This window comes from Molothrus aeneus, chromosome 19 (genome assembly GCF_037042795.1).
Source record: "Molothrus aeneus isolate 106 chromosome 19, BPBGC_Maene_1.0, whole genome shotgun sequence".
Taxonomy (NCBI): domain Eukaryota; kingdom Metazoa; phylum Chordata; class Aves; order Passeriformes; family Icteridae; genus Molothrus; species Molothrus aeneus.
This window is the reverse complement of record NC_089664.1, coordinates 8,957,058-8,984,712: the sequence shown is the minus strand read 5'-3', so window position 1 is coordinate 8,984,712 and position 27,655 is coordinate 8,957,058. Positions and strand designations below refer to the sequence as shown.

Below are 27,655 nucleotides of genomic sequence, written 5' to 3'. Positions count from 1 at the left end.
ATGGGACAGCCACAGCTTCCCTGGGCAACTGTGTCAGAGCCTCTTCACCCTCATGGGGAAGGATTTCTTCCCAATATTGCATCAAAACCTGCACCGATGAAGCTGTTCAAACACCAAAAATTTCATTTTCCTCAGATCATTCCCAGAAAAACAGGAAAGGTCCCTTCACCCACCTAATTAGAGCAATAACCACAAGAAGAAAGTGAAATGTGAAAGTGCTCCAGAGCGCAAAATATTTTATTTAAGAATTTACAGTGTCAAATCTTACACTTAGGAAAGACAGCCGCTCCCAGCTCAGGGGGAGCCTCCTTGAATGAAGTTGTTTGGCAGTCTCTACTGAAAGGAGAAAATAATCAGCAGCCTGGCTGGACTAGAGGAAAGCCAAGTGCCTGATTAGGTTTCAATTATAGAAAAGTAAACCACACTGACTGCTGCTGTCCATGTCAGGAATTGAGAATGGACCAGCACACAAAGGTTTCTAATCCCCCCAAATAGTGTTTTACTTGGGCTCCATACAAACTTTTTGGGACGTAGATAAGGCTATCACAATCTTAGAAAAGTGGTGTTACTCAGGAAAAGAAAAGAAAAACAAAACAAAACAAAACAACTGGGGACAAATACTGGCAATTTCACATTCGTATTACTTCTACTCCTGGGCAGAAATTCAAGTAAAATCAAATAGTTTGGTGGCAAGTTCTAAATAAAATATGGCCTAGTGATTTAATAAATATTTAAAGTTTATTTCTCTCTTTGCAGATAATTCAGATTCTTCAGTGAATATAAATGCTGCATACCATGGTTTTCAAGATTTCCTATATTAAACCTAAAGATTTTGAAGTCCATCTGTAGAGGTCTAATCCATCTACTTTTAGTATGAAATTTAGCAGTTAGCTATTTAAGACCTTGGTTATTTTAGTAAGGGAGATTCAAGAACGGATTATTACACTGATTCTGGCACTCCCAAAAGGAAAAAATAAACAACTTTCAAGCTGTTACCCCCAGCTGCAGAGTGCCAGCAGTTTGAGAGAAAGCAAAGTAACCGTATTGCACTTAAACAAACACTCACTTGTCAAGAGAACAGCGTTGGCTATGATACAGAGCTCCTTCCCACTATACACTTGGCTTTACAGGTAGTCTAAACCACAAACTACATACAGACTAGGAAAGATCCAAATCAAATCAGGATTAGATTACAGTCACAGTTTTCATTCAATCGAAGTTGATTTATTTGGATGAGTTGTGGCCCCCTCCCGCCTCCCAAAAGCCAAACCAGCAGGAGGCAGCTCCTGGGTGAGCCTCTCCCAGGGGAACACCTCTGGTTCCACACTCTGGCTGATTGTGCATGGTCCTCTTAAGGCCACAGTGTTATCTTACAATGTGGACATGTTTGTGGGTTTTTTTTTTAACCCCCTGCTGGGAGGGAAGCATCCTTCAGAAATCAAGGAATCCCTGAAACTATGTCTCGGAAGGTCACGCTAGTAAGGTTTAAAATAAATTCAAGGAATAAATTGCCTATATGCAATTTACAAACAGGTTTTGTAACAGACAGCAACTATTTCCTCTCTTGTGCCTATTCTTTATCACAGCAAAGCTATTTCTAGCCAGGTTTTGAAAAGGAAAAGTTACACATATTTCATGTTTGGTAATGGTTTGCGTAGATGAGGTGCAAGCATGAAAAAGATCACCCATCATCAGATTTCTGTCCTGTCAACTGCAGCTGATAGCACGTGCCATAAGGCTGGAGAGTTCTGTGCATACTCAGAACATGAGTAAGGACTCCAAATACAAAGCCATTGTATTCTACTTCAATGTTGGATACTTCCTCTGTCCAATTCTTCCCAGTCTTGAACTTCCAGTGGCTGCAGGAGACTGAAAAAAGAACAGGGATAAATAAAATGTTCTGTAAAAGGGTTATACTGGAGACAAAAATTCAAGAAAACTGGAAGAAAGTTTGGAATGGGAACAGGTGCCAGACTGATCTTTGTGCACATTTAACACCCTGTGCAACAACCCAGATTAAACTGATAAAGCACAAAATCATGTTTTGTTCAAAGCATAGGATCAGACTGGCTTGGGTCAGAAGGGACATTAAAGCCCCACCACATTCCACCCCCTGCCATGGGCAGGGACAACTTCTGCTGTCCCAGACTGCTCCAAACCCTGCCCAGCCTGGCCTTGGACCCTGCCAGGGATCCAGGGGCAGCCACAGCTTCTCTGGGAAATGTTGGATAATAAGGATAAGGAAAAGGAAAGCCGGGGCCTTCACTCACTTGTGCAAATTGAGAGGGGTTGTAGAACGGTACCGCCCCTGCTGAAGGTGCCCCCGAGGGTGGAACAGCAGCAGGCTGGGAAGAGAAAACACTGAAGTTAGACAAGAGCAGAGAGGAACTCCAGTGCCTCTCAAATGTGGTCTGCTAAGTTATACAGAGCAAATATTCACAGGAATAATGCCAACAACATGGAGAGCGCAGCCTATTGGAACAACTCCAGAGTGCTGGTACAGATTGCATCCAGATCTAGAACAGGGCTGGCTTAATGTAGGAATTGGCCAAACAGTGGCACATGCATCAACTGCAAATAGCTCTGCAGGTCCAAAGCATGCAAAACCAACACAAGACACCAGTGCAACTCCACTCAATTAGTACCTTCTGCCTTTGTTAGTACACACCTCAGGACTTGCCCCAAAATAAACATTCTATGTCAGGTTTTGCTTTATTAAGAAATATCAGAAAGGTTTGTGTCACCCCTTTGTGGTGACCCCACAGCTCTGGAACTTCCAGCAGAGATGAAGCATTCCTTTAATTCCTACAGGGACTTTTGCAAATGGTTTATTACCAGTTTGAGACTGGCAGCAGCAGAACGACCAAGTTTTGCTTGTATTGAGACTTTTTAGGAGGTTGGTTTGGTTTTGTTGGAGGATGTTTGTTTTTTTTTTTGTTTAAAATCAACTGATTTCTTTGGTATCCCAGAAATAAGACGATGAAATTATGTGAATCTCAGGAACATAAATAAAAAGCATGCCTGGATTACATGCACTCCCATAAATACACAAAACTGAAGACCCTGTTTGAGTGTAAAAAGGAACACTACATCATGATCTACTTTTAATGACAATTCTGTGAAATGAGGGGGAAATGACTAAAAGTAGCATTAGTATTTGAGCAAATGCAAAATAAAGAGGGGAAAGGGGAAAGTAAATAAGTTAACATAAATGAGAATGGCCAGCCACATGTACCTGATTAAAATGCTGGCTTACTTCACGTGATAATGAACTCATTGAACTAGAGCGCGAAAGCTACAAAACAGCAAGAACACACAAATACAAAAAAACACAAATAAAAAAAGTCGTCATGCATGTCACTGCCTCAAGCTTTCAGTTGTTTTATTTCATTGTCAAAGTCTCACTGCCAAAGGTTAAACCAACTTCAAGTTAAAAAAACAAAAAACAAAAAACAAACGTAAAGCCAGAAGTTAGTTTAAATCAAAAGGACTTCTTAAAGCACAAAATTATGTAGGTATAGAAAACATTTAGTAGGAACAAAGGTCACGTTACTCTGCCTGGCACACAGCACTTGCTCTCCTTGTCTTGCATTTAATATTAGTGAAATTATATGCATGCAGGGAGGCAAGAAGAGACCCTTCAACTGCTACTGATATTTTACTCTGAAAAGGGCTTTTAAAAGTACTTATATAGGAAAAGGAGATCACAGAATGTAGGACACGGAGGCTGAACTTCTCATATGGGCTTAGAGGTCTTTTCTGTACAATTCTGAAGGCAGTCATATCACATCTTGCCTACTTATCAGCAACTGAATCAGTTACTGGTTGTTTTAAATGGCCCATTGTAAGACCACTACAATTAACTGTAAAAAGTCCTTAATTAAATTGCATCAAGCCTTACCTCGCCTGACTGGGAGCCATCAGGGTTAGGAACAGGAAGTCCAGATCCAGGAGGAAGGGCTGCAGGGTTTAAGTACTGAAGGAAAACAAGGCACTTCTGTTTATCGTCATTACTACGAGGCTATTCCACATTTCCCTTAGAGATCCCACCGGGGCAGAACAATGTTACAGCAAATCAGGCATTTGTAACCTGCAGTGAAAGGCTCTTCCCATGTTCTCAGCCCCTTTCCTGCACCCATGGAAGCTGCAGCCCTGTCAAATTAGGAAATGCAACCTCCCACCTCCATTTTCACTTGTATTTCTCTTCTGTTCTTTAGGTACAACGTTAAACCACAAACATCATGCTTTATGGACTGTGGCTGTCAAACTGCTGCTCAGAATCCTGAGGGGTTTGAATCAGAACTTTGGGTTCTGCCTACAAGATACTCCTTGGAACCCACCTCTGGTTCCACAGCTGCAGCAGGGTCTGTGTTGGTTTGGTTTGCAGCTGCTGTGTGCTCTGCTGCTCCACTCCCCTCCACGGGCTGGGATTCCCCTGGAACTACAGAGAAAATGGGATTTAACCAAACACACCCCATAAATAGCCATAAAACCTCCCCACAATCCTATGCACACACCTGAGTTTGGAACAAAGACGTTGGCAGGAATGGGCATGGGTGCCAGGGGGGCAAACAGGTCTGATGGTGCAGGAACAGCACCACTTGCCTTGGTTCCTCCTGGATTCAGGACATCCACATAACGGGCTCTGCTTCCAGCTAAACCACAAACATGCAGAAAAACAGAAAGAACCCTTGTGTTTATCATGCCTGTGTCTACTCTGAACAGCTGGCTGGTTAAAGCATCCTTCAGGATCAGGAAATAACACCCCAGGGATACAAACAGTAATACCCAAGTCATGGTGCTGTGACAGCAGTGCAGGAGCTGGGCACGAGCAAAGCCAGCAATAGCCACAGCTCCACTGAGCTGCCAATGTTCCCAAACAAGCCAGGGAACGTCAGAACTTCTGCCTTCATATTTTATGCAGGAGAAAGTCTTCAAATATCAGTGCTGGCTGTTACCTGCTCTCCTGGAGAACACATTGACAGAGGCACCAGGTGGGCCTCCAGGCCCAGGGGGAGCAGCCTGAGCAGCTTTAGGAAATCCTGTTGGAGGTGGTGGAGGAGGTTTACTCTGCAAGGAGACAAAAAAATTCCAATCACATCATTGTCTGATGTAGCAGATTTTAATCCAGATTCAGTAAAAAGCAGCTCTTAAGAGACAATCACAGACTAAAGAAAGTTGTGTGCCAAGTACAAATTTTTGTTTTCTACTTGGAGAAATCATGAGAACTCAGATTTTTACCTCTTCTTCTGGTTCATCCAGATTAACCCAACGTTGTTTCTGCTCATCCCAAACAATCTAAAAGAAAATCACAGTCAAAAACAAAGAGCTCAAAGCAAGCTGCTAAAGAAGTTTAAAATAACTGTAACTTTTTTTTTTTAAAGCTGGTCTTAGAATAAGAGTAATCCTCAAAGTTTTACAATCATCTGTTACTCATCAAAACAATGTTAATTTGTCATCCAGGAGAACATTAGGAACAAATTCAAGTATATAAAGGTTTTTGTGACTCTTGGGGCCTTACTGATTTATTCTTGTCATCTGGCAGGTGAGCCTCATTCTTTCCTTTTCCCATCAGCCAGCGAAACCAGGTTCCACCAGTCTAAAAACAAATCAAATCTTCTTAGTTAATTCTCTCCCTCTCGGTCAATTCTTGTCTCACTTTACAGGCAAGTTAAAACAAACTTTCATGCAACAACACATTTTCTGTCAGGGACTTCAACTCTGAGCCCAGAGTTGCAACGAATAAGTAGAAATAATTTAGTCAGGATTTCTTAACTACAGAGAACCAGGAGTTACCACATTTACTAACAAATCTCCTCCAGCTGTAGGTACCTTTCCAACAAAGATTACCTTTCTGGGTGCTGCCTCCTTTTTTGTTTCTTTTTTAGTGTCTTTCCCTGCAGGAGCAGAGGGGGGAGGAGAGGGTTGCTTTGCTGCAGAGTTGGATCTCTCTCGTCCCACAGAATGAGCAGAGGACTCCGAGGTTGTTCGGGACCTTCGCCCATAGCCCTGGGTGACAAATACACAGGAAAGCAAAAGTTGTCACTGCTGCAGTGACGGATCACATTCCACCTTGCTAAAAGACAACCCTTCTTTGAAAAATCCATAAACAGAACAGACCTAAAAGTTCATACAAAATAAACCTAAAGATGGATCTTTGTCCTGCTGCCTGGTTGGATATAAAGCCAGGACATCAATGCATAATAAACAAGCAGATAAATATCTGACACAGCATTAATTTTTTATCAAGATTTTGCACACAAAGACATTTAATCTGGTTCTTTGGGGACATCTAAAAAGCAAGCTTCAAGTCTTGCTGAAGAGCAATACACAGTCCCAAATCCTCTTGTGTTTGCATTGTGCTGCAATGCAGCTGAAGAAATGTGTGAAATAACAATACCATGTTAGCCATCCTGCCATAGAAATCATCCTCTCTCTGCTCAGGGAAGGAGTTTTGTGAAGGAGACTCTGGGGCAATTCTCTGCATTCCTTAAAAAAAATAATTATATTATGTTAGCAGGGACACACCAACCAAAAAACCAAAATAAACACCAAAACCCCCAAGCCCCACAATAGTTTTAAGGCAAAAGTTTTCACAGTTATGAGTTTTGTGCTAGGGAGAACATGGTTTCTTAAAGAATGAGAGCTGCAATTGCTGTGATTTTTTTTTCTCTTGTCTGGGTTTGTGTTTGTTCTAAACACAGGCCAGAGCAGGCTGAGGGACTTAACCATCAGGATGGAGCAATTAGAAGTTCCTCACATCTCCAACTCTAAACAAACTTAAGTTTCCTTTACTCCACATGTGTCAGGCTCTACTGCCACAGAGTTAAAACTCATCAGGGTCCTAGAAAGTCATGTCCAGAGGCAGAAATCCCTGATATCCCTTGGAAACAGAACTGCCAATCTCACTGCACTCAGGGATCACCTGTCAAGGTCTAAATCATCACCTGCTGAGTCTGAGCTCTCTTTTAAAGTAGGCCAACAAAGCAGGATGAAGACTACAACTTTCTACAGGTGTTTCCATACCATTACATGGTGCTTTTAAATTTCATTACCTAAAACATGACTATTTTTAAAATACTGAGGTATTTTGAATTATTCCCTGAAACACTTCATTCCCTTTCTAAGGAAGGAAAGTTGTTTATTAAGATCCCAGACCTGTTTCCAGGTTTGTCTGCTCTTCTGGCTGTGGTTCCATTTCTTGTGGTGGCCCTCCTGGGGGTAGTGTTGTCCCTAAATATAGTGGGGATGGTTCAGTTCCATATGGATTTGAAAACCCTTGAGGTGCAAAGCCAGGTCCTGGGCCAAGAGGCTGAGGAGCCACTGGGTAGAAGGGGACACTTCCCTGGTCACCAGGAGGAATCATGGCAGCTGAGCCATCAAGGACAGCCTGAGGTACTGCAGCATGAAAAAAAGAAAAAAAACCAAACCAGAATTAAAATTAGGCAGAAATTCCAGTGTGAACCTTTTACCCTATGAATGATACAATGCAGAAGTGAAATCTCCCTGCTCCAACCAGCCCCTTAAATGGTTTCTTGTATCAGAAACCCAAACCCTTTGTTTTCTCCCTCTCTCTCTCTCTCATAAAGGATATGAAACACCAACCTGAAGGCATCAGCTGCACGCTCTGCATCTGTTGAGCCATATTGGGTAACAAGGATGCCAGCAAGGCATTTTCAGCACCTGGCCCCACGTCACGGCCTCCTCCCCCATCACACTGACTGGCACGGTCCAGCTCAGAGCTGGGAGTGCTGCATTCATAGGGAGGGGGGGTGGACCTGTCTGTGTTATAGGCTATTGCACCCTCCTGCAGGAAAAAACAAGATATTGTTAACTCATCTCTACCAGACATTCAGTTCAGAAGCAAGGGAACACAAAGCAAAGGAAATCTTAGGTGTGAAAATGGTTTTTTAGTGTTCAGTCAAAGAAAAACGAGTTGTCAGTCATTTATAAGCCAAGATCAACCAATAATCTAAAGGGTTTATTTGTTTTTAAATTGAAACACAGTTCATTAGCTCAGGGTTCCAATTTCTAACACATCTCTTTAAACAGACAATAACTATTTCCACTGTTATAATCTAGCAACACCAATCCACACATGAGATATTTTTATGGCAAGCAGATCCCCTGATTACTGCAGCCTAATGAGTTTTGCAGTTCTCCTTGCATTATGGTATTAAGAAAAACCTGTCTCTCATAACTTTCATTATTCTGTATTGAATCTCAGGGCACTGAAGTGTGGTAAATTCACTTGGTTTACACCATAGCATTTGCCATTTAGGACATGAATATATTAGGTCACTTCCCATGTTTCTGTGATTAGCAGTGTAAACAAAAGCATTTAAAAAACTGGATTTACACTAATCCTTTATACAGAATAATTCATGCTGAAAACCACACACCATACCTTGATCTGTCCATCCACATGTCGAAGTGTCACCAACCAGGGGGGTTCAATAAAAGATTCCTGTTCTGGCTTTTCTTTGATCTGAGGGTCAAACAGGCGCAGCTGGGAGGACATCTGTGGAAAGGAACCATTGCCAAGTGTGAGTTCATCAGCCACAGCTTCCCACCTACAATATCCAGCCACAAACACTTCATTCTTCCTCATGTTACCTGGATTAGCTGGCCAATCAGCACAGGGGAATAGTAATGTGGATCTTTGAGGACAGTTCTGGAAATCACTTCACAGTAGTGGAAAGCCTGGGCAGCAAGGCCCATCTCAGCCAGCCGACAGGCATAGATGAACTTGAAAACCTGGGGAGGCAACAGGACAAATAAAACAAGTGATCACAACACTCTGGGTGGTAACAAATAAAAGGCAGTCTGACATTTCAGCTGAAAGCTCAGATATTTCATTGTCACATCCAAAATTAAAGGAAAAAGCATTCAATTCATTTCTTCCACCTAATGAATCCATTGGAAGTTGCCTATTTATCTACAGCTAGTGCCAGCATATTCTGCTGGACTTTTCTTCTGGAATACAGAATTACAATTTATTGTTAAAATTCAGAAGTTCAGGATGTAGAGATGAAAAAAATGAAAATGAAATGACTACAGGAAAACAGCTATATGGCATTACTATCCATGAACATTTCATGTTAAAACAGAGAAAATATTTGCCCCACTGACTACAGCACATGAGAGATTAAAAGCATGACATCTGCCAAAAAAGAAACCAAACCAAAACAGGAACTGCTCCTCACCTGGAAATTGGGCAAGCAGCCAGGCTGACTTCCTAGTGACTGTGCATACTCATAGGCTTCTGTTCTTTGAATGGCTTCATTGGTGGCAAACTTTAAAAATGGCAAGCTGTTTCAAACAGGAGAAGAAAAATATAATTTGAGCTGACAAACACAGAACTGTCACTGTCAGACACACAGCTCTGTTAGACACAAAATAACTTCTGCAAGACAGGACACCAAACAGTTATCTCAACACCAGCTAGTGAGGATAAGGGGAACAGTGCAATTCAGTCTTTCAAACTTTCATTTTTGCATCGAGAAAGTTGGGCTTTAAAAAAAAGAAAGTCAAACCTGTGATTTGATCCAATTAGGACAAGCTTTGTTGTCTTCCTTGTGTAAACTCCAAACCCAACTTGGGCCATAAGGTAACAAAAATGAGCAGCATCCAGCAGGCCCTTAGAAGCTGTAGAGAAATAATGGACAGAGCTCAGGATATTCCAGTGGCAAATTCAGTGTCCTTCCTGTATTGTTTGGCTTTGCATTCAAATGCCTTCACAATAGAGACAAGCCCATATAGAACTGCTCCACTTTATATTTTATAAAGAAATTGCCTGTTTTCAAAAAAATAGGCTGAGCAATCAAAGTTTTTCCTTCAGTCACCACCCTTCATTTCCCCAAGAGTTACCAAGAGTGTCTCCCATGGTCGCAATGGTCCTGGATTCCAAGTCCACATTATTGGTCAAGTTGGATAACACCATTGCTAGATGAGGCCTCCAGTCTCCCCATTTCTCATCTCCACAGCACTAAAATTAGAAGAATTTAGTCAAATCAGTGACTGGAGCTCTGCATGGTTAAAGTGTTTCAACCTTAAAAGGACCAGACCAACTTTCTCTGACATTCTGGGAAGGATTTCTGTTGGGAACTCCACTCCTCCCTACAGCTCCCAGTGAATCTTACCGTGGATGCAGCTGGCATCCTCCCAGACATGAGCTGGTAAACAGTCTGCAGAGGGTCATTAATTGGGAGACTGTTGGCAAATCTACAGAGACGTTGCAGAGAAAAACAAAACACAGACGTGGGGTAAGCAGTTAAAATGTACTTCAACTCTCAGTGGCAATTAATCTAACCTAGCCCAAGAGAAGGAAGTGCTGTGTGAAAATACTACACTGAAGAGGAAATTACCCAGTGGGTGATGTTCAAAAGTAAAATGTTATCAGTAAAATATTAACAAAATTGACAGTTGAGTTTTTGCAGTTTTTTTCCAAGCAAGGCCACAGATGACATTGTTCAAATACTCCTTAAATGGATCAAGTGGCAGAGAACAACTTCTCATGTCTAAATTTATACCCAGAAGATCCCAGAATAAAAAGTAATAATTAACAAATAAATACAGGTAAAATTAAAGCACACATCTTGCATTAACTACTATGGATAACCCATGATTTTGAATTCTCCACCTCATTAGCACAACAGGCAGCCAAATTTCACTAATCAAAAAGCAACCCAGTACCTGGTCATCACTCTTGCATGTGTCCTGCTGTCCATTTTGCTGGCAAGGAGCAGAGCATGACCCCACAAGCCATGCTTCATGGCAGACTCCAAAGCATCCTAATAAACACACAAATTAGTTTCCTGGGAATAGCTTCACATATTACTCATAAAAACCAGTTTTACAGTAGTGATTTGTGATCAAATCAAAGTATGTTTAGATAAAAGCTAACACACTGTAATTTTGCTTTAGATTATGAGCTGTAGGGTATAAATTTCTGTATCAGAGCAATACAGTGCCATGAAATATTGCATGCACTACAAAAATAAGTAGCAGCACAGGCACTCACTTTCTTACGGCCATAAAGCAGCAACTCCCTGAATCTCTCAGTCTCCTTCTCAAAACTGTCAACTGTGGTTACAAGGTTATCAGTGAGAAATGAGAGCTGGGCTTCACCAGATTCCTCTTCCACTTGTTCCAAAGCCTCATTATTGAAATCAATCAAATTTGCCTCATTAGGGGACTTCCCAGGAAGCCACACTGTTTTGTGATCTCGGAGCAGAAGTTCAGCCAGGTCTGTTCCCACAACGGTCTGTGTGTGTGGAGAGGAAACAAAAATTGAAAAATTTGTTATTTCAACACTGCCTGCATTTTATTTGGCACTTCAACAGCAATATCTGAACATCAGCACCTCTGAGCAGCTGAGGGTGAGTGCCCAGTTTACACATTCCTTCAGTCTGTGACATATCCCAAGATCAATGACTAGAACACAAATTCCAGATCTCTGCACAAAAACTATTTGTGTACAACACACTTTAGGACAGATAAAAACTCCAGCAGTGAGACATACCCCATTCTGCCTGCACAACAGTACAATAAAGTCCCAAAGAAGACTTGCAGATTCTTTGTCAATTAAATTTTCATTCTTAAAGCATTGTGCAGCTTTACTTTGTGCAAAATTAATAACATCCACTTTATGGGTCTCATCCCTGAAAAAAAAAGAAAAAAGTTTTTAATGAGACAAATGTAAACATTCAGGTCATTATTTGTAATTACTCTGAGGAATAATTTTAAAGCTCATGTATTATTTAGGCAGGTGAAAAGCCACAAATATTTTAAGTCAGTTTAAATCCTGTAATTTGCAATGAAGAAATAATTTCTGAAAGTATGAAAATTATTTTTGAAAACTGTAGGGACATACTTAGCAAGTGGACCAGGAAAGGCTCTCATCTCTTCTTGCTCTGGAGAATGTTGTAACATAGTCTGAAACACAAATATAATCCATAAGAAATTCTTGTAACTCTAAATTTTGCTTTTTACTGATAAAACCCCCAGAGCTGAACATGACCCATCATGTAATCAAGCCCCTTAAGCAAAATTTAAAGGGTGACTTTGTCACAACCTGCATAAGGACGATGAATTATGAAATCTACTTTAATGCAATTACTCTGTACATCTTCCTGAACAAAATTATAAGGAGCTGGATGATCTCATCATGACTAAGTCATCTCTCAGAGGAAAGGAACTTTTAAATTTACTGTTTTACTTATGATTACAGCCCAAACATACAAAGATACATGCACTGACATAAAAAGAAGAGAAATCAGGAAGTTATAGATTCAAGTTCCCTATTTCCCTTCCAAAAAAAAGACCTTTATTCCATTACTTCCCATTTTTCCTTCTAAACTTTACCTCCATGCTGTGGATTTCAACCAGAGCTGGCTGACCCTCAGAAGGCAGGTTTGGCAGTGCTTTTATTAAGAAGCCCCCAGGCCCAAACCTGGCACAGATATGAGGCACTGAAAATTTCTCAGGTGTTGAGGGCCTTAAAGGTGCTGAAATGGGGAGAAAAGATAAAATAAGAACAGGTAACCTGCCCTGCAGCTACGCAAACTTGCTGATGCATTTTACCCAATTCAATAATCCTGCAGTGTTAGTGGAAAACACCCTGTTACTGAAGTTGCCTGAACTTTCTAAGAAACAATCAGTTCCTTTATAATCCCAAAGTCCCAAACCTGAAGATTTGCAATAACTAAACTCCAGAACTTTAAAATATTGTTATTTTTTTTTCAGTGCAGGGGTTTTGATAGTATCAGACACATTCCTGTCATCTCTGTACAAACACATAACACATCTTCAAAGAGCCAAACAGACATCACCACCTTGGCAAAGCTTTTCCAGAGGAAGTGTTTTGTATCTCTAGCAAGGTTTTCCCTCCCTCCCCTTGCTCCATACCTTGTTCCACAGCTGACCAGGCTGTTTCAGCAGGGTAGCCATAGTCTGGGAAGGGCTGCTGTCCATCAAAGCTGGGCTCATACCCTCCGTAGGGATAATCTGCGTGCACTGCCTGTGCAGGGGGTTCGTAGGCAGTGAGATCGTGATTGCTCCTGTACAGCTGGCTCTAGGCAGGGCACATCAGCCAGGTTAGCTGGGGTTACACTCAGCAAGCAGCACTGCACACACACAGCCTTGCAGAAAGCCCCCCTGTGTGACCCTTCTGTGATAATTAATCATTTTGTCTTCTCCCCCAATGTTTTTACCATCGTTTGATCTGTTCACATCCAAGCATGTTCAGTTCTCTCACAACAGAATTTCTACGTGCTCGTGTGAAAAGTTAAGATTACAGCACCAGTTCTGTTACCAACAACTGTGGGCCAGAATGAATGCTCACCTCTGCTGTAACAGACAGAAAATCCCAACTGAAAAACCCCAACAAATGTCAAATGACAGCAGGTGCCTAAAGATTAATGTCTAAATGATTTCCAATACTGCTTCAAACACTACTGAATTAATTGGAATTTGGACTGGAAAAGTACCTAAACTTCCAAGTAACATGATGAACCAAGTACAGGTGAAATGACCCATTACATGAGCAAAAATTGTACCTCAAAAATTAGCCAAATATTTTCTGAGCTTTTCATGTATCTGTATTTGTGGTGTAAGTAGATGAGTAGTCAGTTAGCTTTGGTTTTTGCTTTTAAAGTCAAAATAACATCATATTAATATGAGTTAGTCCTTTAATACATCCCAAGTTCAGTAACACAGCCAAACTTGTGATGAGAAAAATGACATGACTCAAAGCCAGGCACAGTGTCCACTACAGCCAAGCACAGGGAAGGCAATGCTCTCACAAACAGCATATGGATTCAGTAGAGGAAATTTTCCATTTCTTTGTGTGTGTGTGTGTGGCAACCTGCACAGCTGAGTGCTGAAACCTCTCTTTGCAGGAGAACTCCTGCAAAGTTCTCCTAAGAGCTGTGACAAGCATTAAGTTCAAAACTACATCACAAAACAGCCTCAGCTTATGAACGTTTTCAAAAAAACCAAAATTTTCATTCCCCGTGCTAAGCCCTGAAATATTTTCTTATTAGGAAACAAGAAAGCCACCCGCAGCAGAGCAGGTGGCGGGCTGTGTGTGCAGCTGGAGCTCACCTGCTGGGAGCGGGAGCTGAAGCTGCTGCGGTGGCTGTGCACGCTGCGGGAGCTGCGCAGGCTGTGGCCCGAGTGCTCGCTGTGCACGCTGCGCCGCTCAAACTCGTCCCCGTACGGATCCCGCGCCGGCTCCGCCTCGTCGTCAAAGCTCCCGGTGAAACGGGGGTCGTACCTCCAGTTGTCCTCGTATCGCTCGTTCCTGAGGGACACACACACACAGCAGGAGTGAGCTCAGGCACCCTCGGGGCTGAGGCAGGAAAGCTGGACTGTCGCTGACATCGTTTATGGAAAATCCTTTCCTTAGGATTTTTCCTCCCGAGAAGCTGAGAGGCCTCAGGAACAAAATCAATGGTTATCTGCTGCTGTGGAATGCAACAGGTGCATCTGGGATTGGGCTCATATGGTTGTTTTTAATTAATGGCCAATCACAGTCTGCTGGCCTTTGTTACCATTCTTTCTTTTTCTATTCTTAGCTAGCCTTCCGATGAAATCCTTTCTTCTATTCCTTTAGTATAGTTTTAATGTAGTATATCTCATAAAATAATAAATCAAGCCTTCTGAAAGATGGAGTCAGATCCTCGTCTCTTCCCTCATCCTCGGACCCCTGTGAACACGGTCACACTGGACTTTGGTGCAGTTTGTTTCACACTGGACTTTGGTGCAGTTTGTGTGGGGGATCCCTGGGGAGCCCCCTAAGCTGTGTGCTCACTGGTAGCAGCAGGCAGGCGAGGAGACTCCACACAGCTTCTGGAGGAGCTGATTAGATGAGGGTTTATTGGAGGTCCCACCCCCGGTGGGACCATCCTCATATCCACATACAGAAACAACCAATGGCCCTCAACCTTCATAAAAAACACCAAAAAATCCTGAAAATCATCACAACGCCCTAATCGATCTCCCAGCACCATCAAATATCTCCAGATGATGAAATTTCGGATCTCTATCAGGGGTTTGCTTGGTTTCTGAGAGAGAAGGGGGAGAGAGGGAGAGCCTAGGGAGAAAAGGGCCAAGAGAGGTTTGGTCTCCCCAGCACAGCCTAACAGGGAGATTCAAAGTGGGCGCAGAATGAGACTTGGGCCAATGGGATTACAGATCCATGATCCTCCCCCTGCAGTATCACAGGCTTGGAATAAACCCTACATTTTCGAGGGGTGAGACAGAGAACACCATTTAACTAAAATGTAACACCACAGGACCTGCTCCAGAAGGGCTCTTAAATCTGCCTACACAGAGGTTGTTGTTACAGTAAACAAACTGACATTCCTTCACGGAGTTCATCCAGATTATTCAAGATCAAGACCAACATTATACTCAGAGTGTGTTTTGAAAACCCACAGAATGTTAAGCTGGTTTAAAAACAAATGCTGCTACCTTCAATCCCTCTGTCAGAGTGATGTGACAGCTCATCTGGTTTTCCCTCAATGACCTATGTTAAAGCTACAGAAAGAACTAGCAACACACACACACTAGAAACTACACTGTGAAATATGTGTAACACTGCATTTTAACAGCCTGCTCCAGAGAATCTGCTGCCCCAGCTCTGGAAAGAGCACTGGGAGAACGTGGATAGACTGGACAAACCTGCTGCCATATGGATATGCTTCTCTCTTCTGGTAAGGGTTGTGTTCAGCATCATACCAGTACCTCTGGTCATAACTCCTGGGGTCTCTGTACCTGGGGTCATAAGGGTATCGTTCCCAGCGACTTGGATCTTTGGAAAAGATAAAGAAATGGTTCAGATATTGGTAGGTTTTGTCTGTAATCTTTTTCTGCTCCTTTCTCTTTAATTACAAGTTGGTTTGGTCCTAAAGCACAGAGCAAACCCAAAGCAATGCACTTAATGCAACATAAATATGCCCACTCTTTTTACTTTAAAAAAAGTTTAAAAAATCAATTTCACATCTTTCAGAGAAACATGGCTGTTAGAGTTAGTTACTCCTAAGGGGTCAGTGTTTGCCATCAGATCTTTTCTAACATCTTTAAACCTCAATTCTATTATTTGTTATGAGATTCACAGAATCTCTGTGATCAGTCTGCAGAGTGCCAAGCAAAACATCTCAGGATGTGGACAGATGTTGCTTAAAACCCTCCCAGGCACTACACAAGCAATTACCTCCAGACTCCCAACGCCAGCATGTCTCAGTGAGCACTTAGATAATGATGGACAAAACCAAAATCCAGTTGTGAGTCAACTTTACACCCACCTAAAATTGACTTTACAGGTTTGCCTTCAGGTCACACACCAAGGACACACCCCAGTGAAAGGCAGCCTTGCAACACGTGGAACAAAACTGTTCTGTACCCTTACAATGGAGGGTTTGCACAAAGGAAAGGCAAACTGAAGGGTGAAGTGAGGAAAATCTATGGAAAAAAGTCAGAGTTCTTTTGGACCTTACCTCCATAATCATAGGAGTTTGGGTAATAGCCTGAATAGTAATCACTCCATCCACCTTTTCCATAATAATCTTCTGTATACCCTTGCCTGAAAGAAAGCAAAAATGTATAAAAAAGTCGTTATTCCTCCTTAATCTCTTCTAAATTCAGCGGGAGGTAGGAAAAACTCTATGCCCCAATTGATTAGACAGAGTTGCATAGTTAAAATAATGCATTTCCAAGAAACCAAGGAGTCCCAAAATTAAGACTTTACAACCCAATATACCACTAAATTGTTGTGTGCCATTGAAAGCTGACAGCCCTTAGCATACAATCATTTAGTGGCTTTATAAACTGTTTTGGTGATAAGTTTAATTACTTACAGACAATTATTCACAGAAACTACTGCTATAATTAGCATCCTTTGAACTGTCTCAACAGAGAAGTCGATAATTTAACAATTCATTAAGAAATAATAGCTCCCCTAAATTTAACAGTGTTTTATTATACAGCTCATGATGAAGAAAATACTCATTTACAGAGCTGATTGTCCAAACAAGCACAAAAACCTGGCTAAAACCAAGACAGCAAAGTAAGAGTCAGTGCATACAAAAAGATCATTTCTTCTGATGAAAAAAAGAAAGATGTGGTCATTATTTTAAATATCATGAGCCTTTATTATACAACATTTTCAAATCATCCTAGAATTTCTGAAAAAAGCCAGAGGATGAATGTTAGATGAAAAATGCAGTGTCTACATGTATGTGCACACACATAAATGTATATATATGTATACATCCATGTCTGTTTGTACCAACACAGGTTCATGAACCTCACAAACACACCTGGGCACACACACAGCAGGTGAAGGTATTTAATGCCAGTTGGGAGTGATGGAAACTTCCACCTTTCCCTGCAACTGGTCCCACAACCCAGAGTGCAAACTCCAAAGTGGCGCAGCGAGTCCAGGAGTGTGGGAAGCCTGCTAACACAGCACTCACTCTGCACAGGAGCTCTGATCTTATCACATCAGGTTGAGCCACCCAACCAGTCTCCCCAGTCTCCTCCAGAGAGATCTCATTCCTTTCTGCAAGCAGAGTTTACAAAGCTGCTGTGCCATCACTGCGCATTCAGGGCAGTTTCACACACACACAGCTCTGCTGCCCTGCAGCTCCACACCACAGTCCCTGTCTGTCTGCACTGGCACTCACACAGCAGCCCTGACACAGCCACTTCTAACAGGCTTTGATCTGCCCACTGCCACGTACAGAAACTTCAACCCCTTCTAAAAAATAGCACCTCAGGAGAGGACACAGCAGGAAGTGCTGCTAGAGGTTATCATCTCATTTCAAGAGCTCACAGCGCACTTAAATTCACTTAAGAAAATGGTAAAAGTTATCACATGGAGCTACAGCCATTGTTTTGTTCTCCTCAAGACCAAAATACATCTATAATCTTCTGGAGATGGTAAATAAAATGTGATATTTGTAATTTGATCACTGCTCCATGAGTGAACTACCAACAACAGACAAACATTACAAAGGGTTTAATCATTTCCAGACAGGTAACTGGAGTTTCTCTGTTAGAAACTGCAAACTCCTCAGCAGGTAACAGTAACATTTTGTCATTAATTTGAAGTTCATACAAATAACTTACACAATTATCATCAGAAAGCAGCAATCTCTTCAAGGTAATTTGCTGCTTCTTGCTCGAGTTAGAGATTTAATCCTGCTTTTATTTAATATTTTCAAGTAGCATCTGAACACATTGTTCCTCCTCTCTCAAATGTCTTTATTTTGTATTAATCAGACAGATCAAGGCTTTTAAGTTTCCCTAATAGTGAAATGAGTGGGTGGGACATTCCCACACAGCACCTCTGCCATCCAGACCACATTCTGGGAGCTCTGTGAGGAAAGCTTATCCACAGCTGAGGGAATTGTACACAAATGGACCTGACACAGCACCAGGATGCTGTCACCTGACTCACCACTCTCTTCTGAGCACCTGAACCACTGTGTATCCATGGTGCTGCAAGGCAAATTTCACCCAATGTGCAAAACTGCCATTCATTAACAGACCAGGGGGCCCCTGCTTAAGTGCAAGGCAGAAAATAAATGAGTATTGATTAATAACCCCATGACCTGCACTGCTCTTTCACAGCAAACATCAGCACTGAGGCTATCACAGTGACTTCCTGCCTGGCAGAAACACCAACAACCTCCAAAGAACTGAATGAAAGGAACAACAAGCAAGAGGAAAGGCTGGGGAATTGTATCCTTCCCAGACATGGCATTTGATACCATCCATCCCTGAGGCAGCACACAAAGAGGTTTTGAATTCCTCCCTGTGGTTTATGCTGCAAAACTTCAACAGGCACCACTACCCTCCCTGCTTTGGGGTACCCAAATCTTGGCTCAGCTGAGGAATCACACACCTGGAGGCAGGTCTGTCAGAGCAGTGGCTGGCCCTGGAGCTGGGCCGCTCGGGCTCGGGGTAGCGGTAACTGCCGGGCTCCATGTAGGCAGCACCGCCCTCGTAGTGCCGGTACCGGGGGTCGTACTGCCCGTAGCTGTCCTCCTGCAAGAGCACAGGCAAGGGAAAAGGCTTCACACCTCCACAATGAACAGTTCAAACCAAACACATCACCATTCACACCACAGCAGTGAGCCATAGCTGTCCTCCTGCAAGAGCACAGGCAAGGGAAAAGGCTTCACACCTCCACAATGAACAGTTCAAACCAAACACATCACCATTCACACCACAGCAGTGAGCCATAGCTGTCCTCCTGCAAGAGCACAGGCAAGGGAAAAGGCTTCACACCTCCACAATGAACAGTTCAAACCAAACACATCACCATTCACACCACAGCAGTGACACCTGAAGAAATGGAGGCTAATAAACTACAGCTTAGCTTTTATTACTTTTTGTGGCAGGAATTATAGTCAAATTATTAATATCCTAAACTTAAGAAAAAAAAATTATGTCTAGGCTTAAGTCATTTCAACCATTCTACTAAACCATCAATAATTCAGGCAGCAGATAGGAACCAAGTTTGAGCAACTGGACTGCCAACTTTTTCCAAACAAATTGCTATGAGCTGACATCTGTACCAACTGGAATTGGTATCAGCAACCATTTAAGTTCCCATAATCTTTGCAATGTCAATTTTGTTACTGCTGTCCAGATTTTCCCTACACTTAAACACTTAACATGAATGCTCTGCTGAATGTTGATCGTGACACGACTGCTTAAATTCATAACTCAAAAATGAAAATGAATAATACATACTAAAGGGGGAAAAAAAGGGAAAAATAGAAACTTACCATGTAATAAAGGTGAGCTGCTGTCCTGGGGTCTGCAGGAGGATAAGGTGGTGGATATGGAGCCTGGTAAGCATCGTAAGGATGTCTGTAGTAGTAGTAAGGGTTCTGGGGTGGACCAAAGGCTTCCTGAGGGGTCTGAGGAGGGGGTGGACGCTGCAGGTCTTGCTGCCCGTTGGGTGGCACTGCCTGAGCAGTGGTGGCAGGAGGGGCAGTGGCAGCTGGAGCACCTGGAGGCTGTTCTGACACCGGCTGCTTGCCGGGACTCGTCTGCTCGTACCTTGGCTGGGCTGAACCTGCCTCCTGGGGCCCCCCAGGCTGGGGACGGTTACCCAGCACCTGGCTGTCCCCCTGCTGCATGGCCTTAGCCCCTGTGGAAATCTGGGAGTCTGCAGGAACTGAGGGCTGCCCAGATGTTGGTGGCTGCATTTGAGCTGCTTGCATTTGTGGCTGTGCAGCTCGCTCTGCTGCAGCCTGGTGCTGCACATCTTTTGTCACCTGTTGGTAGAAATGTTGTTTGTCAGGCACCTCGGGACGCACCTGACCAGCACCAGCTGCCTGTTGGACTGGAGCACCAGAGGGTGACTGATTGTGCACCTGGACAGAATTACTTGTGCTGCTTTTCTCCAACGTCCGTGGCACTGTGAAGTCCAGCACTCCAGCAGCTTCTTTGCTACTTGATTGATTTGCAGAATTATTAGCCTGTGCTATGGAATTAACAGGGGGGACCAGGCCACTTGCACTTCCACTGGGAAGATTTGTCCCAGGAGAAACAGATGAGTTAGACCCTGGCTTGCTAGCAAATTCAGGAACAAGGCCTTCCACATTAACATTCTTTTGCCCTTCTGGAGTCAAATTAAGAGGAGTTTTCATAAGCAAGTTTGCAGGCTGATTAGAAGCAGCATCAGAAGAATTAACAGGACTTTGTAATAAATTATGTTTTAACAGATTAGTATTTGGAAGTGCATTAACTAAGAGAGATCCAACTTGCATCACAGGTAATGGCATGTTTTCCCCACCAGCATGTGAACTTTGGGGACCCATCGCAGGCTTGTCCCCAACTCCAGAGTCCTTCATTGGCTGATTGTTTTCATTGTTGCTTAGCTGATTAGATAGAGAAATAGAAAAATTAATTGGCTGAGCCAAGTTATAGCTTTGATTAGGCTGAGCAATCAGGATAGGCTGATTTTGCAAAGACTCTGTAGGTGGAGAAGACAATAAACTTGCATAACCAGAACTTGCCTGAGACTGAAGTGCTTCCTCCTCTCCCATTTTGGGAGGATTCTCAAGATTTTCAAAAGCTATATTTCCATCCTGGGAGTGCTGCACAGCAATAGTCCCTGGTTTACATGGCTGCTGATGAGACAGGCCTTCTTCTGGTGGCTGAATGACTTCCACAGTCTGTTTGGCAGGTACATACACTGCAGGAGCAGCAGGAGCTAGGAGAACATTTCCCCCAAAATTTGGTAACTCATTGTGAGCCCATAAAGTTGTTGCTGGGCTATCACACTTCTTAACTGCTCCCTGAGCTCTGGTTGAGGAGCGTCTCTCAGATACTGATTGTATATTTTCCACAACAGGTCCAGAGTGCAGCGTGTTTCCAGCCTCCCCAGCACCTGCAAGAGGCCCTGGGTGTACCTGAGGCATGTAAATTGTTTCCAGATTATCTGGTGGCTGTTCAAGATTGCCAGGGGATGCAGCAGGCACTGCTGTGTTCTTCTTGATATTCTTTTGGTTTGAGTGGTTCTCTCTTAATTCAACCACCATCTTTGCTTGGTCGATCTCTGCAGGTTTTATACCAACTCCATGGGACCTCACAGGTTCAAAAGAACTATTTGCACTTGTCTGAAACACTCCTGTAGGCTTAGGAGGACTTGGAGTGGGCGGCTGGGATAGATTGCTGTGGTAGCTCTTGCTGAGGTTCAGTTCTCCTGAATCACCTCCCAGAGGAGAGGAGTCAATCTGTTTGAAGAAGCTGGCAGAGGATTCCTCATCAGGCTTCCCAATTTCCTGCTGGATAAATGTACCTACTTGCTCCGGGGGCCGTGCAGAGCTGGAAGTGCTCCTGTGGCTGATGCTGCTGTAGTTGGAAGAGCCGCTGTCTGGTCGGCCAGGGTGAGGTAAGGAGTCAGGTGCCTCCAGGTTTGGTCCTCCTTCAGCATGGCTCACAGCATTCTTGGGAAGCACCTGACCTGGGAAGGATCCGTACCTGTACGGATCAGGACCAGCAGCAGGGGATGGAGCGTTGATGCTCTGGGGTTCACTTGGCAGCACCTCCTGATTCTGAATGCACTCCAGGTTCTCCACGTTTTCATACTGGGACCCAGCAGCTGGGTCACCTATCTGTGCCTTGTCATCACCAGCAAACAGAGAGTGCTTAGCAGCCTGTGCCTCCTGGTGGCTGACAAGTTTAGGGAAGTACTGGGCATCCATTCCTTTCTGTACCATTTCACCAGCTGTACCCAGCTGTGCCTGAGAGAGAATATTGGCTGCCACCTGCTGAGGATGCACAGGCTGGTGATACAGGGAGGCCGGATTTTGCTGGCAGGCATCAAACTCTGTTTTCTCCATTACATATTTTTTTTCAGATGAAAGTATTTCTTCATTTTCTGCTTCATCCCCTTTGAAGAACATAGAGAGAGTTCCTGAATCTCGATCCGTGGGAATAGATCTATTTGATGTTTCAGACATAGCTGGAGACTGGTTTTTGGGGTTGTTTTCCTGAGCTGTGGGAAGGACAAAACCGGAGTCTTGCAAAAGTGGCTGTGGGTAAAACTGTTCCTGGTAAGGTTGGTTTGACCAAGGGTTGGTCATGTCTGTGTTCTGCCTAAACACATTTCCAGGCTGGATGCTGTTCATGTGATGACTGCTGTTTGCAGGGCCATTTTTGCCATTCTTCTCACAACCAGCGGGTAAAGGCGCTTGCATGATGTTTTGTGGAATTCCTTGGTGCCCAGGACCCTGTGGGACATTTGTGTGTGGAGGAGGGTGAGAAGTGCTGACGGAAGGCTGAGAAATGTTATGAACGTCAGTCTGAGGAGACGGCTCAGGATAGGGCACAAAATTCCGAACTGGAGACTGCAGATTCCCTGGGACAGGCCTCCACTGGGGCCCAGGCTGCTGGGGAGGTGGTGGGAAGAGCGCTGCTGTGCTGGGTGCTGAAGCTGCATCATTTGGATCTCTGCCAACATCCTGTCTAGCTCCAGGTTTGTTCGCTGCAGACACCACTCCAGGATGCACACTGAAAGAATTTTCCACTGCTGCTCCTGGGTTATAATGCAAGGGCGCTGCAGGCCCGCGGAGTCCAACATCAGCATTGGGATGCCCTTCTGCAGCACTATTTATAACAAACCCCGGGGACGGAGAAGGAACTGGAACACTGGGAAAGCTACTGGTGCCTATCCCTGCCTGAGCCACAGGAGCTGGCAGAGAGGTGTGTGGTCCATGCGGGCTGTCCCCGGCGCGGGCGGGCTGCGGGAACGCTGCCGCAGCGCTGCCCTTGGGTGGGTGATCCGAGGGGGAGCCCTGCGGGGTTTGCCTGCCGAAGGCAAACGGGTCTGTCACGGGCTGCACCGGCGCGGCCGCGGCGTTTGCCCGCCTGCCGAGGGGGCTGTTCCTCCAGTACATGTTGCGAGCCACGCCGGCGGGAGGAGGAGGAGCCGCCCCCGCAGGGACAGGCTGCGGTGGCTGCTGCATGGTGGCCTCCTGGCAGGGTCACACGGTGACAAACCACCTGCGGAGGCAGCGCAGAGGCTTCTTCTTCTGGCCTGCTGAGACAACACAGGTACGAGTCAGTTCTCTCTCTCACAATACATGCAGCACTCAAGCAAGTTTTATTTTAGAAACAAAATCACTCGAAGAATTTGAAGTGGGAAATATCTCCCTTTTCTTCAGAATGCATAAGGAACTGACAGACTCCATTGTATTTCTAAATCCAGTCCAGCATTAATGAAGTGTAAGGCTGTGTGGTATCAATGCACATTATTTAACAATTCTATTAAATAGATCCAAGTAAGACTAATGACACACAGTTCAGACCCATACTAGTGTCAAACCCTCCAGTGGCATCCCACTGTTACATTTCCCAGAAATATGCATCACAGACAGGACAGCAACCAGGCTGGAACACAGCCTGCAGCACCATGCCCTGCTCAATTTAATTATGAAGAGTTGAGAAGTCATTATCTAACTCTAATTCTGTTAGAGATGATCTTCAGCCCTGCTGCACTGGCACTCCATGTGACTGGACCTTTTCACAGGTAAGATGAGAAGCATCCCTAGAAGGAATTCATCAGATGTTATCACCCTTAAACTTTTGGTTTAACCAGGAAAACATGGTGTGACACAGTATTGTTATTTATTGTGAGAAAGGCAAGAGCATCTTCATCACAAATATTCTCTCTTCTAGATGAATGCTGCATAGCAAAAGTGCACTTAAGGACAGAAAAACAATCATCAATGTTTTTTGATGCTATCAATGAGCATTCTCACTTTAACACCAGTGGGACTCTGGCACAGTATCAGGGTTACAGCTGCACCTCAGGGTGGAAAGGACACGCTCGGAAGTAATCCAACCCCAGCTCCAAACAATACCAGGCAGGAATCTGGTACACAGGAAGCTCAGTAAATTCATCAGGGTGTCTTTTTCAATTTTATCACCGGTTAACAATCTGGGGAGGATGGAGGCTGACAAACCAGAGAAATTCATCAGTTTCCAGTGGAGCTCAGTGAAGCCTTAGCAGCACATGATAATCCTGTTTTCTCATAGTACACAACAAATATTGTTTACAATATGCAGAGTGAAGTACCCACAGTAATTGCTCCACACCAGATGCATTTCTGCTTATAAAAGAAAAAAGCTGTGCAATTCTTATTTGGAGTTCTTATAAGATTCAGCATCTTGTCAGTAAGAGTAATAAAATGGGAAGCCAGAAAAGTCAGATGTTTGTAATCAGGACAAAGCTGTAATAGTTACAGAGAAGTTCAAATGCAAAGCACTTGGGGTTTCTTGTTATCAAAAACACTACATGTATTTCATAGAGATTTACAGCTAAAAAATTACAATAAAAAGCACACTGAAGTACCACCACACTCAGCCTTTACTGGGCAGCAACCTCTCCTAAAGAAAAATGCCTCCAACAGCCTGTGTATAACCCAGGTCCCTCTTTCAGGGTTAACAGAGATTCTCAATTTCTCCCTCATATCCATATATCCATATATCCCACAGCAATATCTAGAGTTAAGACTCTATAAATCTGTGTTTTATTAAGATGGGAAGGACAACAAAACAGATTTCAACAGAGGCATTAGAGCTCCATCACTGTCATGCATTACTTGGGTGTGCCTTCACCGTTCTTTTCAAAGCACAGCTGCTGAATTCCATCAAGGAATGCTTACAAAAATGTTTCAGGACTTTGCAATCTTTTCTCCTGCTCCAATCCTGAGGTGAAGCTTTTCCAGCTGGCCATGCTCACCAGCCTTGCTGCCAGTCACGTTTCCAGGAAATCCTGCCTGAACACCCACCCCAGTTTCCACATGCTGAAGGAACCTCTGGCTGCTCTGGGCATCTCCATTTCTTCTCCATCGTGTTCTTTGTTGTATTAACCAGATTTCAAAAACTCCTCTCTCCCCTCCAAATAAACACATGGGTTTATGGAGCATACTTTGGGTTGGGGAAAAGCTAATTAAACCATCTGCCAAGGCACTTATGTCCTGGAAAGCACAAACTTCACTGACCAAAATATTGGTATCTACTAAATAGCTCTGTTTTTCATAGAAAAGTTGTTTCTAAAATACAGCTGAGCACAAAAGCCAACTCAAATACCCACTTCCAAATGTCTAACGTGGACTTTACTCCTTGCAGTGTCTTATTTTAAAATAAAGTCTTAATACTTTACCATATTTTTGTAACAGCCAGCACTAGTAATTAGCTAATAAGAATATTAAGTGTAAAGTCCTACTTTAAGTCCTATTTTTTACTTGCCATTCCTCTGACAGGATCTTTGATGGTGCATGACAGAGGTTCAATATGAGGGATCAGCTTCCTCAGAAGCAAAGTTAATATTAACAGACTGCACATAGTAAAAGCAAGCAAGATTTGAGGAACTGAGTCCAAACAAAATGAACGTGTCCATGTCAGGTAATTTAAACAGAAGATAACTCAGTGCTACTGACCCTCCCTTGTGCCTTATCCAGGATTAACAGAAATGCTGATTTTAAGGGATTTAGAAATAACTACACAAGTTAAGAGCAATCCACCTCTGCTTTGTATAGTTTGGAAATTCTCATATTTCAGCTGGTTTATTAATTGATAAAGCAGAGCAGCCTGCTAAACATGAGTCACCAGGAGTAACAATTGCAGAAGGTGTTTCCAGGCACACCAAAAAAACATTGCCAAAGAGGAAAAAAAGATTAAAACCCTCCAGACAAGGCCATAAAATTAAGTTCATCTGATGAGCTCTATAGCTTCATCTATTAAGAAATAATTCCTTTGGGGGCAAATTTAATTTAAACCTATCTAAATAAATTACTCTTAAACAGAATAACCATGCCCATAAAGCAGGTGAGAGAGGACTAATATTAACTCTCATCCTCACACATGAAGCAAACAATAAATAACATATTCACATACACAGATTCCTAGTAAAAACAAATTGACCAACAAAACAAAAACAGAAACAAAAAACAACCCACTGCAATCTCAAATACAGGAACAGCTGGAAAAATGAGATTTGCAGCTTTAAAATCAGCAAGTACTTTTTCAGTTTTATCTCATGTAGACAGCTGCACATCTGCACACATGTGGGTGACAGACTGAACACATTCTGCATCATTCACTCTCCTGACAGATTCCTACCAGGCTTTTCCTCAACAGCAACCAGAGCTACAAATGTTTTCCTGTTAAAATGTAGCGACAGGACAGCTTTGAACAGGCACAGGACAAGTTTAATGAGATCTCAGGGAAAGAAATCCTTCCCTGTGAGGGTGGGAATGCCCATAGCAGCTGTGGCTGCCCCTGGATCCCTGGAAGTGTCCCGGGACAGGGCTTGGAGCACGCTGGGCCAGTGGAAGGTGCCCCTGCCATGGCAGGGGGTGGAATTTGATGATTTTTAAGGTCCCTTCCAACGCAAACCAGCCCGTCACTCCATCAAAACAGCTCTTTGGGACTCAAAAGCCCAGAAGCAGCAGAAAGCGTTCCCGTTTATTCCGAAAGGAGCCTGGCTCACAGTTCTCCAGCCCAGCGGTGCCGAGGCTCTCCGGGAGCCGCACTCCTGAGTCAGCACCAGTTGCGCCGACCTGGGGCACCTGAGAGCCTCAAAACCAGCCCTGACCCGGGCCCGGCACTGTCGGAGGGGACACACGATAGCCAGCATCAGTCTGAACCTTCTCCCCGCCGCACCCCAGGGAAAAACCTTCGGAGCCCCGCGGATCGTCCCTGTCCGCCGCCCCGCTCGAAACCGCCCGGAGCACCTCAAATCCTGCGGGGAAAGCCCCGGGCAGCGCGGCCCGCGACTGCGGCAGCGCCTTCGCCCCTCCTTGCGGCACCACAGCCCGCCCCAGCCGGGCCGGGGGCCGAGCCCGGGGCTGCGGGACCCGCCGGCTCCCGGCGCTGCGACAGTCCCGAGGCCCTCGCTGAGGCACGGCGGGGTGGGCACCGGGGACACTGGGGCCCGCACCTCAAGCCCGGCAGTGCTCGCGCAGCCCACCCGGGACCCGCGGCCCTCCCTCCGGCCGCGCCCCGCGGTACCTGGCAGGCCCTGCCGGCCGCGGCCCCTCAGCAGCGGGCACGGGCGCCGCCGCCCCGCACGGCCCCAACGCCGGCGGCCGCCATCTTGGCACATCCGGCTTGGGCTTCC

The 27,655-nt window shown here is 44.2% G+C and overlaps 1 protein-coding gene across 2 annotated transcripts; it reads right to left on the bottom strand.

Annotated features, from left to right (window-relative positions):
- Positions 1–203: 203 nt before the first annotated feature.
- Positions 204–27,655, bottom strand: SEC16A (SEC16 homolog A, endoplasmic reticulum export factor). Of its 2 annotated transcripts, XM_066562722.1 has the most exons (31): positions 27,547–27,655; positions 19,803–23,569; positions 18,914–19,056; positions 16,503–16,588; positions 15,688–15,817; positions 14,107–14,305; positions 12,910–13,075; positions 12,367–12,509; positions 11,876–11,937; positions 11,525–11,663; positions 11,024–11,266; positions 10,696–10,793; positions 10,143–10,224; positions 9,871–9,988; positions 9,537–9,648; positions 9,207–9,312; positions 8,617–8,757; positions 8,408–8,521; positions 7,606–7,807; positions 7,159–7,398; positions 6,401–6,489; positions 5,851–6,009; positions 5,522–5,599; positions 5,242–5,298; positions 4,959–5,070; positions 4,518–4,655; positions 4,341–4,441; positions 3,902–3,976; positions 3,236–3,295; positions 2,271–2,345; positions 204–1,869 (listed from the first exon to the last, which is right to left on the bottom strand). In XM_066562722.1, the coding sequence occupies exons 2-31, from the start codon at positions 23,493–23,495 to the stop codon at positions 1,801–1,803; spliced, it is 7,230 nt and encodes a 2,409-aa protein (XP_066418819.1). In that variant the 5' UTR covers positions 23,496–23,569; positions 27,547–27,655; the 3' UTR covers positions 204–1,800. The 2 variants fall into 2 exon arrangements, with proteins under 2 accessions (XP_066418819.1, XP_066418821.1); XM_066562724.1 differs by lacking the exon at positions 3,236–3,295.

What these genes read in the sequence shown, in the direction of transcription:
- SEC16A (XM_066562722.1), bottom strand. Translation starts at nt 23,495, where the DNA reads ATGCAGCAGCCACCGCAGCCTGTCCCTGCGGGGGCGGCTCCTCCTCCT. An exon ending in CAGCTCACCTTTATTACATG is followed by an intron (nt 19,057 to 19,802) that starts GTAAGTTTCTAT and finishes GTGCTCTTGCAG; the next exon opens with GAGGACAGCTACGGGCAGTA. An exon ending in GCAGACAAACCTGGAAACAG is followed by an intron (nt 6,490 to 7,158) that starts GTCTGGGATCTT and finishes ATTTTTTTTAAG; the next exon opens with GAATGCAGAGAATTGCCCCA.